The sequence below is a fragment of the Melospiza melodia genome, chromosome 1, assembly GCF_035770615.1.
Source record: "Melospiza melodia melodia isolate bMelMel2 chromosome 1, bMelMel2.pri, whole genome shotgun sequence".
In the NCBI taxonomy this organism is placed as follows: Eukaryota; Metazoa; Chordata; class Aves; order Passeriformes; family Passerellidae; genus Melospiza; species Melospiza melodia.
The window spans coordinates 26,799,204-26,816,836 of record NC_086194.1 but is presented as its reverse complement, the minus strand read 5'-3'; the positions used below and the strand labels follow the sequence as shown (position 1 = coordinate 26,816,836).

Sequence of the window (17,633 nt, the reverse complement as noted above, 5' to 3'; positions counted from 1 at the left end):
CGTTTCTGTTCTTGAAACACTAGTAGAGTGTTTATTGGGATTTTGGAGAAGCTGTTCATAATGCTGCACATAGTTGGAAGCTGACCTTGATTTGCATCTGTGAACCAAGAGCACAGAACATGGGGGCAAGGGTGGAAGGGGAAAGGAAACATTTCCAGGACTGATAATTCTGAAAGATATGATACGAAATACTGAGTTCTTTTGGTAGCCTTCTTTTAGGCAAGGACTTCTTGCAGTTGCTGGTTTTCTGGATGTTGGGGGTAAAATATGCCACTATCCACAAAATATATATATATAAAAGCTATGAGCTTTTTTTTACAGGAAGAAAATTCCCTAGTACCATAAAAAGGGATCTCTTCATTCCATAGAGATCAGGACCTCACAGGAGGCTAGAATTAAGGCAAAGACAGGCCTTTGTACACAGAGAGTGGCTCTATGTTTTCCCACTTCTAAATTATAATGACTCATTTTAAACAAAGCCCTGCAATTTCTTATCAGAGTGGGGGCTTCTGCTTGAACTAGCAAGACTTTCAGTAATGAGATCTGCTTGCTAGGAAAAGGGGTCCAGAAAGTTTTATGTATTCAACATATATATGTATTTTCACACACTCACACACACATGTACTTATACACACACAAATATGCATACACACAAATTCATAAATAGATGTCTATATATGTACATATGCAAAGGGACAATATTGAAAATCATGTTAGACTTGGAGTATTACCCGCTTGTCAGAACTATTTAAACTACTATCTACACAGTACATATTGAAACTCAACTTTAAGATTTTTTATTTTTATGTACAGTTCATTTTTTCCTCTGGAAATAAAATATCTAAATACAGACAGACTGTAATGTTGTATATGTATAGCTTTCAACAATACTTTAGCTGAATAAATGCTTTGTACATAGTTCTGTCTTTTAATGGAGTTTACAGCTACATTGATAAAATGGATTCCTCATTTCCTTGATTGTTTTAAACAATAACAAGCAGAGAGACAATTACAAGTTAATATTAATAAGCAGCTCAAATAACACTGGTTAAATTATGTACAATACAAACCATTCATACAAATGAAGACTAGGATATTGAATTTCTTACAATATTTTGTAATAAAGATAAGACAGCCACTTATAACTTACATGTTCTCTGCCAGGCATTTTCCTTCTTAGAGATCAATTCCAGTTTTTAAGCAGTTTAGCTGGCCTAAACTCAAACAAGTTTAAAGAATCAGAGCTTAAAGAGTCAGAGAAACGTTAAACCAGAATGTCTGCTCACATGTAAATTCCAAATGTTTGCCCATCTTTACTAGAAACGGGCTTGCTCCATGGAAAAAGAGCCACCAACACCACCTTGAATGTGCCTACTGTGTGCTGGGAAAAGTCACGACGCTTTGCTGTGTTCATATAATACGGAATACTGAACTCTAAACACACTTTTTCCCATTTTAACAAGTACTTATTCCTACAGTATTATTTACCAGTACAGCTGCTCCAAGCAGTAGAATGCATGAGTGAGGATTATTGATTGGCATGTACTCAGAGGACTTTCAAGGAGATTTCCATAACAGTCTGCCTTAGAAACCTTGTACTGTCTAGTTAATCCATTTTGCTTGATGATAGGTTATGCTGAATCCTTAGGTATCAGACAATGAAAGATTTCTTAACAGGAATCTCAATAACGTGAGCTGAAAAGTGTGTGTGTGTCTCAGTGTATGTGAATGGTTTTATTTCAAATCCATAGTGATTTACACCTAGATGGATACATGGAGCTGACTGGGCAAAAATTACATTAGATTGTTTTCCACTAACATATTTGCAGCCATTTGACATCAGCAGCAGCAGGTAGACACATTCCAGGCAATAGATGTGGCCTTCCTCCTTGAGGTTACAGCCCTGTTATTCGACCTCTTTTATTCCCCAGGCTTCAGTCTCAGACACAAGTTGGTCCTCACCCTGAAGGGAAGTAGGGTGTGTCACTGTGGTAGTTGTAATCAGGACACACCTTCTGTACTAGTTTATAATCTGTACTATAAAAGGAAATGTAAATACAGATTACTTTAAAGGGCTTGGAGCAGAGCCATGACACGTGGCTCTGGGTCTGCTCCTGATAACAGGTTTTTGAAGGGTCATAGTTGCAGAGTGTATTCTTGGTAGCCTTGTCAACCTTTTCGTACTCGATTCGACAGTTAAAGGACTTGGAATCTTTGGCATCAATCACTGTCTGTTGTGCCAAGTCAAATTCCACTATTTTTGTAGGGGGCACTAGGCTCACAGATACATTTCCTTGACCAGTGGAGTTATGCCTGAAGTAAACACTAAACGTCCCATTGCCATGGTCAACGATTTTCCCTGTTATTAACAGATTTAGCTTCACAGTCTTGATGTTGGAATGAAAATCTCCCCAGCCAAACATTTTCTTAAATTTCCCAGTCTTGACGATGGGCCGTCTCTTTGCTCTGGGCCGAGGCTCTTGCAGATCTGTGGAGTTCCTCAGCCAGTCCCAGAGATCTTGCTCAGAATAAGTTTCTGGGGCATCGTATCGCAGGTCCAAATCTGTATCATTTTCCTTTCCACGAAAAGTCTGTGACAGCAGTCGGCTGATGGACAAGTCTTTGCTGCTTTCTGTCCATATGTGCTTTAGTGTGGATTTGGAGCTTCCTGATTTTAGAAGTTCTGTTTTTCCTCCATTTGTTAAATTTGCACAGGTAACCTGAAAGAGAAGGGAAGAAGAAAGAAACAATATATTGAGATATGTGATACAAACCCCATCATTTCTACCTGAGACCAAAATAACCAGATTTACCACAAACATAGATAAATATTTTTTTGAGAAATTAAATTTTACCTCTCTACTCAGTAAACCAAAAGAGAAATGTCTGTTTTCCTATACTTTCCAAGTATTATTACTCAATTCTCCTTTGCCAGTTTTTTTTAAATAGGCCTTCAGATTTAATCACAGACATTCACATTATTTGTCTGTTATGATGTCTGTTAGTGATGAGTGCATAACAAAAACTGAGTTACACAGTCTTGTCATACTTCAGGCTGTATGTGACATCTCAGAGTGAATTGTTCTTGCTTGAATGTTCACTCTACAAGGTTGCTGTGTCCTCTACCATCAGAGACACATTCATTTACTTTTGCTGCCCCTGGAGTGCACTGTCAGGGTGCTGTCTTGGTGGTGCCAGCCTGACCATGCTTGGAGTCCATGTCATTATGAATCTAATAATAATAATACAATTTCCTTACTCCTTTTATGTATACTCATTGGTCTATGTTCTTGACTGGGATCTTCAGTCACAACTACAATATTAATAACAGAATAATGAAAATTTTAATGAGTTTTGAGTTGATAACTGTACATAAAGTGTACTCCATGTCAGTTAATGCAGGAGGAGTCACAGCCTATTCTAACAATCCCTTATAGACCAACTACTGGTTTGCCTTGTCTGTATCTAATATGACAAGCATTTCTCCTTTCTTGCTTCACTTCTTTTTTCACCATTTCCTCCCCAAATTAAATAGAGATCTGTGTAAGACAGAAAGCCTTTTGTATATTTACAAAAAAAAAAAAAAAAAAAAAAAAAAAGAAAGAAAAAATAGAGGCACCAATTTAAAAGCAGTAATAAAAAAATCCTGCAAAATCACATTTTAAAAGAACACAAAATCTTGCACCAAGTTCCTACAAAATCATATATTTCAGACATAGTTTTTCACAAAATTTACTGTCAGAGCAATTTGTCTTATTTATATTTTTTCTCTTTGCTTTAATTGAGTGGAAAACAGAGAACAGATGCAGGCTTGCAGCTGTCTAACATGCAGCACTGGCAGAGAGCTCTGACAGAGCGTACCTGGGAGGGCTGGAATTTGTGCAGGGTGGATGGAAAAGGACTGACAACATGTGTAGTCCTATTCCCCCTAAAATTTGCACCTCACACACTGCCTAATTTTTTAACATTTGCACTGCTCTGAAGAGGCCATCAAGTTTCTTATTTCCATTTTCATGGCTACATATGAGATTCCAAATATGCCTGTTTTATTCCTCTGTGTTCTGGCACTGATTTATGTGCTTCTATCATACTTGCAGTTATATCTTTTTCTTCACTTAAAAATGAATTGAGTGCATTTCATACCTAGGAAACCCATTGGAAACCAGAAAGTATTTAAATCATGTCCCCTCCCTACTGGTACAACTGGAGGTATATGTCACAGAGGATATCTATCACAGCATGGCCTTTTCATTTCTTAACAATCATGAAATTGAAACACACTTTCATTAACTTCAGTAGTTTTCCAAGGTCATTTGAAGGCACATAGATAAAATCAGTCTAAATTGTCTTAATACACTGATCACACAGGAGATATGCCCCCAGCTTTTTACAGCAGCTAAATAGGTAAATAAATCTGTCGCATCCTACACTATTCCTGCCCAATCCATTTCATGTTGGGCCAGTAAGGATAATAGATAAAATATGGATTTAATTCAGGATTTTGCCAAAGAGAAAGCTTCCCCCCCTTTCAAATGGACAGAAGGATTAAAACACAGACTAGCATTTTGATAGCCAGTTCATAGCTGCATTTTAGCAATAACACAGTAGGCCAAGAGAGAAGCTGTAATAAAATGCACTGATGGTGCACTGGTTAATGAAGCAGCAATGAAGATGTCACAGGGAGAGAGAAAGAGACTCAGAATATTTTTTTTTCCTATGTCATATGGGGAAGGAGGGCAAAATAAGAAAAGAAATGTGGTTAAAAGGAAAAATGTGCCTGTGTAGAATGAATCTATCAACCATGATGAATCAAAGCAGTTAGCTAGCAGAGCTAGTAAACCAGCAATCTGTAGGTAGGATACAGATTGCTTACCACTCTCATTTTCTTTGCTTACAGTTTGTTTTTCCTTTGTTTTCCTCTCTTCATCTAATGATTTACATTTCATAGAATTAGACTAAGGGTTCCATGTAACAATATGTAAGAGTTAAAAAACCTTGAAAATAAGTCTCTTTTTTTTCCAAATATGTGAAACTGAAGACTCAGGAGAAGGAGGAAATTTTCTGAAATGATTGATGACTGATCCTATGCGTGGTTTTTTGAAAGCCAACATATTTCATGGAAATGGATTATTTAGGCCATAGGCATTCTATACTGCTTCACATCCAATCTAACAGATACAACTGATTGTTATTGTCATTGATTTTGTAATACCTGAAAGATGTCTGGCTGTGCAGTTAGTCCTGAGACCTCTGTTTGTGATTTTCAATGTGGGTAACTGGTTGTATTCGTGAGTAAAGGCCTGAACCTGTCTTTCCTAGTCAAGAGTCCTTGTTAGCACTAAAAAACAGCCCACAAGCATTAATAAAAAAAGCTCTAGAATTCATTGTGCTTCGCTAACATTTTCCATCCAACTGCTTTTTCATATACTGCTAGTATACTACACACTATAGAAAGTATCCTCAGAGACTCACACACCCAATAACACAGAGCATTGCTGTGTAATAGAATTTCTGCAAATGCAGCAGTTCTTTCACATGAACTGATTCAGTTTTCTTCAATCTCTCTTTTTCCCAAACACAAGGTTGCAATAGTACAAGAAAGACCATGCAAAAGCATGAGGTTTTGCACTTAGTATTGTGAAGCTTAAACATAGATCTATTTTAGGAGATCATGGAAAAAGAGCCAATTTGAAGTGAGCAATAAAACATGGAGCAGCTTAAAATCCATGGTGGTTTTCTTGTCCTCTTCCTTGAGGATACCTACATATAATTCAGAAACTTGCATACTCTATCAATTAGTACACGCTAACCAGTTTTGCCTCCTTTTCCATAGCCAAGTGTCACTCCTAGATGAAACATTTGAAACCCAATTTTAATGGCCCTTTCTAGGATGGAGTCCATTTTCTTCACAGAAGCTCATATGGTGCTGAGGTTGAGACTTTTGACCCAAATGCTGGTAACACACTTATGTTCTAGCTCTGGTTAAAGAGTACAGCGCCAAGGCCCTCTCTATTTCTCTCAGCTTCTCAAGTGAATAGACTGGGGAGGTGTACAATGGATTGGGAATGGACACAGCTGAGCAGAGAACCTGAATTCACCAGAGATATTCCATAATATGTCGCATCATGCTCAGCAATTAAAAGAGTGGGAGTTTAGAGGAGGTAGACATCTTTTGTTCAGGAACTAGTTGGTCATCATTCTACCTACTGGAGTAGGTTGTCTGTTCAGTATTGCCTTTGCATCACTTGTTCTGGTTTATTTTCTTATTTTCTTTCTTCTTCTTCTATTTATCCTTCAGTAATTAAACTTTACTTTATCTTGACTCCCAAGTTTTCTCACTTTTATTGTTCTGTTCCTCTTCCCTGTCCCACTGGGGAAAGGGGGAAAGTAAACAAAGAACTTTGAGGTGCTTAGTTGCTCACCAGTGTTAACCCAAAACACCACTGCAGTGCAATAAATCAGTGTTGCAAAAGGGCTGAGTAGGGGCATTTCCTCCATGTTGCATAGCTAGAAATGGTTCTGAATGATGATGATGGCAGAAATGTTTGTATAGAAAAGTAGTAAGGGGTAAAAAACATTTAGAAGTGCTTATCTAGTGTTACAACTGTCATTGGAAAAGCACTTATTAAGCATGGCAGACTGATATTTGGTTCTGCTCTTGTACGTTTACGGGAAAGTATACATTTACAATATCTAGTAAAGTCTACTGATACCAAAAAGGCACCAGGAGATTTTACTACTGCCTGGCAACTGTTCTCCAAAAAATACTGACAATTTGTAATTCCATTTCTTCTACTTCTTCTTTGAAAAAGGAAAGACAGTGATTTCATTGGGCATAATTTCAGAAAGCATCATTAAAACACAGGAATTAATCTGTAAATAATTTTTTAATGTATTAAAATAGAATACTCCATTCCTTTTGTATCCTATGTTTTGAGGGTGATTAATTTTTTTAATGTTTAGCCTCATTAAGCATGTTTTAATTAATATAGTTCTTTAATTAAAATAGTTCTTTTAGAACCCCCTAAAGGATAGGCAGTTTATTTATCTCAGAAGTTTTGGAGTTCTCTTTCAAGACACTGAGCTATGAATTCTTTGCCAAATTAAACCTTAACATTTGGAGCAGAGAAAATGAAGTTAAAAAGGAATTTCAGGAAACCATGAAGGGTTCAATTGGTGATTTAAGTCCTCTTCTCGGTGTAAAATCAACCACAGGTATATTAACATTATTAAAGACTGATCAGTTTAAGATTTTAAAAAATATTAATTAAAAAATGTACAGGATGCATCTTGATTTCTCACTCTTTTCCTTTTATTCTAGCTCTACTACAGTTCATTACCTATAATTACAGTATTGGTTTAGAAATTATGCATTTATTTCCCAGAATATATGACTACTTCAGAGCAAATGAAAATGCAAACAAACAATCTAATACTCAAGGTGGAAAATCTCTCTCTTCAGGTAAATAACTAATCAAAAACCAAGACTGTTTTTATTGGCCTAGAACTGTAAGAATTTGGCAGCACTGTGTTTGCAAATGCTCTGTATAAAAGAATTCAGAATTTCCTTTCCTCGGTAAGATATCTCAGATACAACAAAGGCAGGATAGTATTGATGGACACTACAATAAGCTGGGCCATTATCAAGGCAGGGCAGCACACAGAAAGTTGTCACTGAGTCCAGTGTCCTTATATTCATCCTGTTTATGCAATGGGTGGAGGGAAAACAAGACCAAATTTACCCTTCCATTTAGGTCCATTTTTCTTCCTGCAGCTGTCTACACATTGTACGAAGTTAGCAGTGGCATGGAAATATTTTATTCAGTGAATAATTTCCAGAAAAGTCAAAGTCAGTATTCTACAGGTATTTGGTAATAAAGAAACTGAGAATGCAAATTAATGGAGATATTACTGTAATGGGAGAGTGAAACACACTGAAGGACTTGTACCTCTTAAATGGACACTTTGAGAAAGAAGGATGAAAACAGAAAACCATACACATGGATATTTCACAGAAACAGGCCTCTCTGGTTTTAGCTTACAAACCTTTTTGCTGAACAACATGAAACAAATAGGGATGTATGTTGGTCATTCAAAAAATCTGCAAACTCAGATGAGACTGACAAACAGGACAGTAACCCATGATCTAGTATCAAATGAGAAATCAAAAGTCACTATGCAGGATCAAACCTAAGACTCATTTAGAAAAATCATCTTGTCTCCAACAGCAACTATAAGAGATGCCTCGAGAAGAACACGCAAGTGCCTTGCAGATGCCTTGCAAGAATATGGCAAGTGTATTTTAGGCCCCTAATTTCTTTCCAGCTGTCCAATAATTCTAGTTTCCTCTGCTAGATGTTGTTTCTGTGTATGTTTTCTGTTTCATCGTTTCCCTTTCAATTTCACAATATTATGCTATCACATTTAGAAATCTGTGAACAAATTAGATTTCTGTTTCAGTAACTCTAAACAGACTGATCTTCTGTTCATTTGATCACTTTGACACTTTGCAAAATTTAACAATCATAAGATGCTTCAACAGTGAGTTCGACAGCTCTGTTTCCTCCTAGGGTTTGTTTTAAACCTCATTCCTGACACCTTCTTTGGAGAACCCTTCATGTGGAAAGTTCTGCCTCTATCCAAATTTCCCATGCTCCTCAATATTTCTCTTTGTTGCTATGCTTTAAGTATTTTTTCAACAAATACCACTGAGTGGAAAATTTGATGATTTCTAGCTGCATGAGGAAGCCTCCCTCTCGCTGACTAGTGCATGCCTCAACTATATCCATTCATAATAGTAATCAGATATTGACCTCTTTTCCAGCCCTAAAAGCCTCCTGAATCATGCAAATAATCCCTGTACATAAATTGTTCTATACCTATAGCTTTAAATTTCCTTTTTGTCCTTCTCCACTCCCAGTTCTGTTTTTAAATTGAGAATGGTACATGGTATTCAGGATGTGGCACAAACATGGTCCTGTATGATGGCAAATATAGCCTCCCATTATTTGTTCAGTCTTTTTTCTCTACTTATTCAAAGTATTTTATTTGGGTTTGGTCGTAAAAGAGCACTGAATTGATTATTGACCATATACAAATAAGTTTCTGAAGTTTTTCATAATATTTTCTAAAGTAAGCTCTTTGGATCATTTATTTAAGCATAAAAAATGATAACTTGTCACACAGAAAACAGAGGGAATGTAGGTTTGTTGTTTTTTTTTTTTCTTTTACTATCTTTAGGTTAAGAAATTGAGTTTAACATACACTGTTACTGCAATTTTTGTATAGAACATCCTTAGGAATCACAAAATGCAGAATACTTCTATTAACTGGTCGGCTCAGCTTTAAATTCTGTATTTTTCTGGTTTTAATCTATGAGCTATCATTCTTGCTTCAAATTGCCCTTGTTAAAACAAAAATGTAGCTACCTGAGCTTTCTTCATCATTCACACAACAGCAGTTATGCAAGACAAGAAGCTGATATAAATTCAGCTGACAGCAGCTGATATAAATTCACTGAAATTTAACATCACTGAAATTACAGTGCCTGTAGCAGTTGATATCTTTTTGAGATCTGACTAAGAATCAAAGACTAATTAGAAAATTTGTACCCACAGAAAGATGAGGGTACTAATAAAACAGTAGCAACACAGCTTTGTTTAGGTGCATTATAATTCTTAACAGTTGTTATCATAAAATATTAAGATATTGGAATGGCTGTTCTGCAAAAGAAAAAAGCTAGCAAAAATTACAATTTTGCAGTGCTTTCTACACAGTGAAAGTTACCTTACAAATAAATCCCAAAATTAGCTAGTCTCAAACAATTTTCAGGAAATGCAAAGGTGGTAAAACACCTCAAGTATTTGGTCCCAATAAAAATCCTTAAGAATTAGAGTTTCATTTCCTCTCCCTTGCATTCCTGGACTGTAGGCTAAGCTGTGACACTTCCACAAGCTCTGTGAATAGTAAAAGATTGATGAAAAAATCTGATGGCCTGCCAGCTATTAGGTCCTGAATTATATTATATCCTTTGCCAGTCCAGACCATGATCTTGGGAGGGATTGACTGATCTATTCATTCACCTGGAATTCTAGGCCTATTCCATAATCAAGAGAGAAACAGAGTGGATTGTGTCCTCTACCTCCATGAATGTTGATGAACTTTCCAAATTGAATAAATGCTCTTCACCTAATCACCCAATGGTAACCAAGAACAATCTGACCTATGGTGCATAACTTGCCCTGGAGACAATTCTATGGAGAGAACCCAAAGGCTGCAGGCTGGCAGCAGGGCAATGAATGCTCTGTGTAAATGCCTTCTGCTGTTCTCCAGTCCTGCTGAAGCGCACTTCTCCCTGTACATCTGTAGGCATGCTGAAACTGATGAAGTTATATGGTACTCATGCACCAAGGCATGCACACTTGCTAGTATTGCTCCTCCTTTTAGATATAGGAAATTCCCCATCTGGAGGAATTTCCTGTGAGAAACAGTATAGATTTGTACTATTCTGTTATCTCTTGAGTTTGATTTAATCACATGAAAGATTTTCACAAGTATTTAGAATCTGAAAAATTAGTCTTCTTGATCCTGTTTTGTCCACTAGTGACTTGTTTAGTAAGCAGGCTTTTTAAGAAGTGTTTAGTCATCTGAGACAGATAGGTACTTTAAATCAATCGGACTTAGATTGTAATTACAGAGACACTTCTTCTAGTAGCAGTGTCCTAATGGATATTTTTCTCTTCCTCCTTTTTTTTTTTTGTCTGCTTCATTCTGCCAGGGCTGCCTTCTCCCCATGAATGTCAGATATATAGAAGGATTTTCTTTATTATTTCACAAACTTTCAGAGTGGAAATCAGACTCGGAATTAAACATCCAGGCTTCTCTATCTGCCTGGATAAGACTGGGACCTTTGAACCAAGAATCAAAATCACAGAACCACAACAGGAAGCAATGAAAAGCCAGCCCTACAGTTTGTTCCACCCTTTTCCTGGAAAGCAGGAGCGAAGACAGGCACTGCTATCACTGTTGTTTCAAAGAAGATAACTCATTGTTTTCTCTCCAAACACATAGCTTTTAGAAGACAAAAAGAAAAAAGGAAATTATTGCCATTGTCTCTGTCATTTAAGAATTTGAAAGAATTAGGAAGTCAAAATGGAAGTCTATCTGGTCCTGCACCATGCATTCAACAATGGCTAAATGTTGATTTTATCACGAAATGCAAAATGAGGAGAAGAACATACTACTTGTACCAGCAAATATTTTTAATTTTCAAGCCTTTGCAGATCAATGGCTTCTTAAGTTGTGAGTGGGGCTATGAATTTCTTCATTTTCAATAAATATAGCTTACAAGCACTACAAGAACATGAATCTTCTACCATGTGAAACACCCTACCACCTCATCTCTACTTCAGACCCTCAGAACTTTCTCATCCTGTTGTTTTGAATGAGTCCCCTGCCAGCTTTACCTGATGCCACCCAAAATCTGGTCCAGCATGACACAACAAAACGGAGGAAGGAGGCAGGATTTTTCCTGTGGAGTTCAGGCAGGAGTTTGGTGCCTGCATGCTGAGGCAGGCAAAGCTGTAATCATCCATGGCTGGCACTAGAGGAGCCTCCTGGTTAAAGAAAATAAGGTGTTGTCTGTGTTACAGCTACTTCCAGAACTAGGCAGCTCCAAAGGTTTAGTCAAGGAAGAGTGTAAAACTGTAGGTTTCAAGTACATAGGAAATGCATGAGTCTTTCCCAATCAATTTGTGGGCCAAATCTTCACCCACCAATAAAGTCAATCATAAAACTCCCAGAGGAGCAGAAGGATGAAGACAGTATGGTATTGTGTACCTTAATTTCATTTTTGTGCCCAGTTAAGACAGAATGGAAAGTATTCAGTTTGTAAAATGTCATTTCTGTTTCAGTTTAGAAAATATTATGCTGTCACATATAAAACTCTGTGAACTCAAGGACCAATGAGTTACAATACCCTGTGAAAATCTTTGCATTAGAATTTTGCAGCTTTCTGGTTTTTGCCTTAAAAGAACAGAAATCGAGCCCAAGTATTTCTGATGGCAGAGATGCAAGTGAATGTACGACGATTTGGAAAAGGATTGAAATATAACTGTATGAAATATCCTATTAACTCTTGCCCTAAGTTTAACATTTTTGGAAATAATTTAAACTAAACTCTTGAAGCCTGCTGTCTATGTTGTCATTACAGATTTTTTACTTCAGTGGATTATGACTTTTGAAAATTCACTCCATCTCCATTCAGCAGGGGATTAAACTACCATGGAATAAATTAAAGTGGGTTAAAAATGTCTAACAGAGTTTTAAAACCACTGTATTATGCCAGTATCACAGAGTGCTGCTAACTTTGAAATGAAAGTCTAGCTAGGTAAATAAATTTTGACAGGGATCTATTGTTCTTGTTCCACATTCCTGTAAGCCTTCTTTTATTAATATTAGCTTGCCATTTTCTGCATACATGTAGAAAGTAATATTAAATAAAATTAGATTTTATATGAAAGGCCACAGAGCAACATTTTAATCAAAATTTGCTCTATAGTTTGCTTTTCCCGTAACACACTGAAGAAAATATCCATTATCATATGAGTAGCCATATCTTCTGAAGAAAGTGAAAAATATTATAACTTGACATATCCTGGTACAATATAATGGACCACTGTGCACAGTTAACATTGCTCATTTTCTAAGTGACGTTCCAAATCATCCAGTCAATGCAAAATTTAAATAAAATTAAATCCACCCAAAGAGTTTGTTGCTCCTGTGTCTGATGCTATATTTTTTCCAGAGAAAAGCATCAGAATGTTGATACAGCTGAGTCACTTTCCACACAGATATTCATGGGTGCTTCCTAGAAATCTGAATTTGAACAAAGATGCCATTTGAGGAGATTTAACTCCCACTGATGTTGGCAGGGTGCACATTGCCACACAAAGGAATTTTATATCTATATGAGATGCTTGGGGGAGGGGGGAGAGGGAGAAGGGCTCCCACAAGTTCAGGAAATTCTATAGCAAAAATACAAATTCCTTTCATTAAAATTCCCTGTTCTTCACCATGTGTTATTCATTGATTACAAACAGCTGAATACTTCAGGAGAGGTATTTTAAAAACATAGAGGAAGCTGTTCCAATGTTCAGAGTTTGACATATCCTTGCTAGCTTTTATGCCCTCCTCTTCACCCTATGCCCTTGCTGCATACATGTACTAACTTCTCAGAAGTCTTTTGTGATCTCAAAGAAGAAGGGTTTCTTCTCTTTGAATTTTAACCAGATACAACAACATACTGCTTTTTTAATTGTGTTTCTTTAAGAGGCATTGCTCGTTCATTTTTTTGGTCAGTGGATATCAACAGCTATTAAAATTCATTTCTGAGGAAAGAGGTGTATTTCTTTAAAGTTGTTCTGGTAAGGAAGGGAAGCATTAAGCAGCTATTCTATTGCAAGTGTATTCAATTAATTTTTATTGAGATTTTCTTGATGGTTTTGTCAAGGTCTGCTAATTCTTACAGGCGTATGCTCAGCAGTAAGCAGCATGTGGGCACCAGCTCTGCTAGGCCAGCCAAGCGCTGAGCATTGTTTTCCTGGCGATGACATACACAAACATGCTGCAACGCTCCCAAAGTGCAAAGATGTCAAAGAAATATGGATTGGCCTGTTGGAAATCAGGAGACACAACATGTTACATATTTACAAGATCCAGGCAAAATTTAGTCTTGATCCAAATCTGAGCAGGACTCTATCATCAGTGTACACTTGCTCAGTCAGGATGCAGGGAAACCAAGCAGCCTCAGTAAAAGTCCTGGCCACACTTGCCTGCAGAGCTGGTCTTTATGTGACCCTGGACACTGCATTATAAGAGATTATTATGCCATTAAGAGAAATAGAGCTACTGAATACTGGAAGGGGTTACCATAAACCAATTTCTCTACATCCTATAAACTATTGATATTCAATCTACATGGTGCTTCTTTGTGCTGACTATGACTGAGCTTGCACAGACCTGTTTTAAGGTCTCTGGTACCTTTCTGAGCTGATCCAGACAGACATTGCCAGGGAATTTACCACAGCCAAACAAACACAACAGAATACTCAACAGAAAATCAACATTGTCTCTGCCTGATAGTAGTCTTGTATTTTCTCCTGCAATAGTATCACACCTAATTAAAAGTGAAAATTGATAGCCAGCAGGATTAATCAAATTCCATATGCAAATAGCTGGCTCATGAGAGCCATGGTCCAATTGCTAATACTATCAGTAAGGTCATTAATTTAAATTGAGATGAGTTAAGAGTCCTTTGGGCATTGACACATAAGTTGAAGGAGGTTATTCATTGCTAAGTTTTTCACACTGTAACAAAAAACTTAGGAAGAGAATATGTGAATATTGCTCCAGCGGGCCAGCTTCTAGGATGAGCAGCACTGTGAACTTGTCTATGAACTTGTCTATGGGGGCCATGAGGCTTCTCCTGAGTAGCTCTTATACATCAGTTTAAATTCTTATTAAGATGTACTAAGCAAGTTAAATACAAGACAGTCCAAGGTCTAGTAAATTTACATCTTTGGGATTTATTTTATGACTGCCGACTTCAAATAACAGAAAGACTTCTATTTTTTCAACGAGACTTGAGGACCAGTTTCATAAATCCTTCAGAGACTTTCCCAACCTTCAGCCTTCATAAAAGGTCCAGACATTTCCAATTAGCAAGAAGTATTAACTCAGCTCATAAAGAGAAATACTGCAGCAATTCTAATGCAAATACAGTGCATTTTCAGTTTACCAGCTCGCCTCAAAGCTAGTTCCAGTGTCTTGATCTATCACTGCATTTCTAGACAGGGTGACTAGAAAAAAATGTAGTATTACAGGCAGATTATTATATAGTGCTACACACCTATGAGCTTTCTACAAATGCTGATGGCAAAAATATTTTAAGTTGCATAGTAACAAAATTACTGCAGAGTAATAAAGTAGTGATGTAATTACATAACTTATCCTTCATGAAGAATAAAAACATTACATTTATTACTCTGACCTTGTATCCCAAGAACTTCTCAGGAATGTAAAAAAAATTCAATTGGTCTATCAAAACAGGCTTAGACTAAAGTGAGACCTGCAAATCTTTGTTGCCAGAAGGCTTTTTCTAAACTTATAGAGACCACTGGAGTCTGGAAAATTAAGCTGGAATCCTTAGAAGTTTGGGCTTCATTACTTTCTCAAGAACCTGTTTTTATATTCTTAGAGTATAAAAAAATTCAGGTTTCAGGGACAATCAGGCATTCTTTGTCCAAAATCTGCTCAAATTAGGAAATGAGACGGACTCCAAAAAATGGATAGACAAACAAAATCTTTTCACATCAGGTTTCCAGAAGCCTTCATCTTTTTTGACTGATACATGAAGTCTGCTCTGCTTTGATCTCAGACAGTTCTAAACATCAACACCTTGACCACACTGAAATATTTGAGCCAATTCTCCCTGCATTTCCACTCATGCAGCCTCCTGCATGAACAAGATTTCAGTGGAGTGATTCAGACAGGAATTAAGTGCTTCGCCTTTCTTAGCATAAACATTTCATCAAGGGCAGATCAAGAACACTGTTACATTCATCTGTCTGCCCAAAAATGCAAGTGACTTTTTTACATTGTCTCATCCTTCCATATATTTGTGGCTGAGCAGCAGTACAAAACAATTTAACATTAGCAAGAAAATTTCATTTGTTACCTGCCAAATGCTGATACAAAAGATAAATATGAAAAAAGCAATAATATCTTTATTCTAAGGCAGAAGGTAACATGTCTTCATTATAATATACTTCCTAAATAATATTCAATAAACTCGTAAAAGCATTTAATTCAAATATAAATGCTTAGCAGTTCTGTTTTTCAGGGAGTAAACGACACTCCTGCTTGTGTTTATCTTAAATGTATTTTCAGAATAGATATCCTTTCATAACCTCTAGTTAGTGTAATATATTATTACTCTTGCTGCAATGCTCACAGACCTCCCTGTGGTCAGGGTTAAGGTGTACTAGAAGCTAAACATACATAGTCACTGACCTAGAAAGATTTCTCACTGAAACAGATTTGACAAAGGCAAAGCTAAAAGAAGAAATATTACTGATGTCCTAACTCAGTTGCAGAGTTAAGAGCTAGTACAAATCTCTGGACTTCTCTTTCCCATGTCATATCCAGTATGTACCAATGAAAAGGCCAATTCCAATGATTACTTATACGTAATGCCACTTTAAAAAGGATGCAAGGAAACAAAGTCAGCTTTGAAGTGAATTGTGTCAACAAGAAGCCTGAAAATAATTTGTAGACCAGTTTTCTACAGGAGCAGGAAAAACTGCCCTTGTTAATGAGAAATGTTTGATTTGTTCTTCTGCCAAAAAATGATAGTGAAAATAATCACTATCAATAATGTCTTGCATTCCGTCGCAATGTGGTTAGAAAATCACAACAAAAAAGAAATAACATTGGATTTACAATTTGGAAGACATTATAAATGTCTTTCAAAATGTGAATCCCTTTATCTTTCAGCAGCCAATCAACACCAGCTCTGGGTAGAATATAAGCTACCTAGTGAATAACAAGAATATTTTTCCATTGTTTCAAATTTAATATATAAAAATCTAATTATATAATTTTTATAAACTTAGAGGAAACCAGAAGAACTTTTTCAAGTTATTAGCTTTTTAGAGTGTTTTCTTTCTTATAGTTTGCTCTATTGACAGCCAAGACCGTAGAACAGCAAAAAAAGTCCAGTTGGTACTTGTTACATGATACTTTAAGCTTTTTATTAATCCATTACAATTTTTTGTCCACTTATCTTTTGGATTTTATTGCTAAAATATGGAAGAATTTTCACCTAGTGTAATCCAGCAATATTCCTAGATGAACTAATAGAACAGATTTCCTGGTAATTTCAGATCAGCTTTTCCATGGAGAACAGGATGTACACAGACTTGCTCTAAAAGATATCATATTTATGAGAAATACATTATATCGCTCATGAGTTACAGGAGTATGAGAATACAAAGCTTTGGAATTTAAAGTTTTGCTATATCATGGTAGTAACCCTAGGCAAATGCCTGAAACCTGAGCCCCAGCCCCAAACCCTTACTCATTCCAAGCCCCTAACTACAACCTCTCTCCTTATCCTAAGCAATTTGATGGCAAGAAAAAGAAGGGCAGGCCTTGTATGTATAATATACATAATTTTGCAGTACTTTCTCTAAAACAACTTAAATATGATTGTGTACTTTGAGTAATGCAGAATTGGATCTTTTACCAGGTTCACTGACTACTACTTAACTAATTTTTCAGCAGATTCACGTCAGATTAATCCGGCTGAGGATCAATCACATATATTTGAAAATATCAAACAAAACCTTCCAGAGTTAAAATGCAGGTTATTCTGCATTCAGAGGCCTTCAAATAATTTTCAGCTTTATTTTGGGCCCAAAGTATGATTTCTTATAATTTCTTTCAGGGCAAAAGATAACCAAACAGAATACAAAAATCTCAGACAGAGAGACTGAAAGTTTCAGCTTGTCCTTGAGACAGAAAATGGCAGTAATTTTGGTTATGGGGAATGGCAGCAGCAGCTTCATGGCAGC

The 17,633-nt window shown here is 36.6% G+C and overlaps 1 protein-coding gene across 3 annotated transcripts in view; it reads right to left on the bottom strand.

Moving 5' to 3' along the window:
- Positions 1-781: 781 nt before the first annotated feature.
- Positions 782-17,633, bottom strand: part of NXPH1 (neurexophilin 1) — a 135,427-nt gene continuing 118,575 nt past the window's right edge. For all 3 annotated transcript variants that reach the window (XM_063152076.1, XM_063152089.1, XM_063152084.1), the window contains exon 3: positions 782-2,720. In XM_063152076.1, the coding sequence (XP_063008146.1) occupies positions 1,959-2,720 (762 nt within the window). In that variant the 3' untranslated portion in view covers positions 782-1,958. The remainder of the gene's footprint in view (positions 2,721-17,633) is intronic.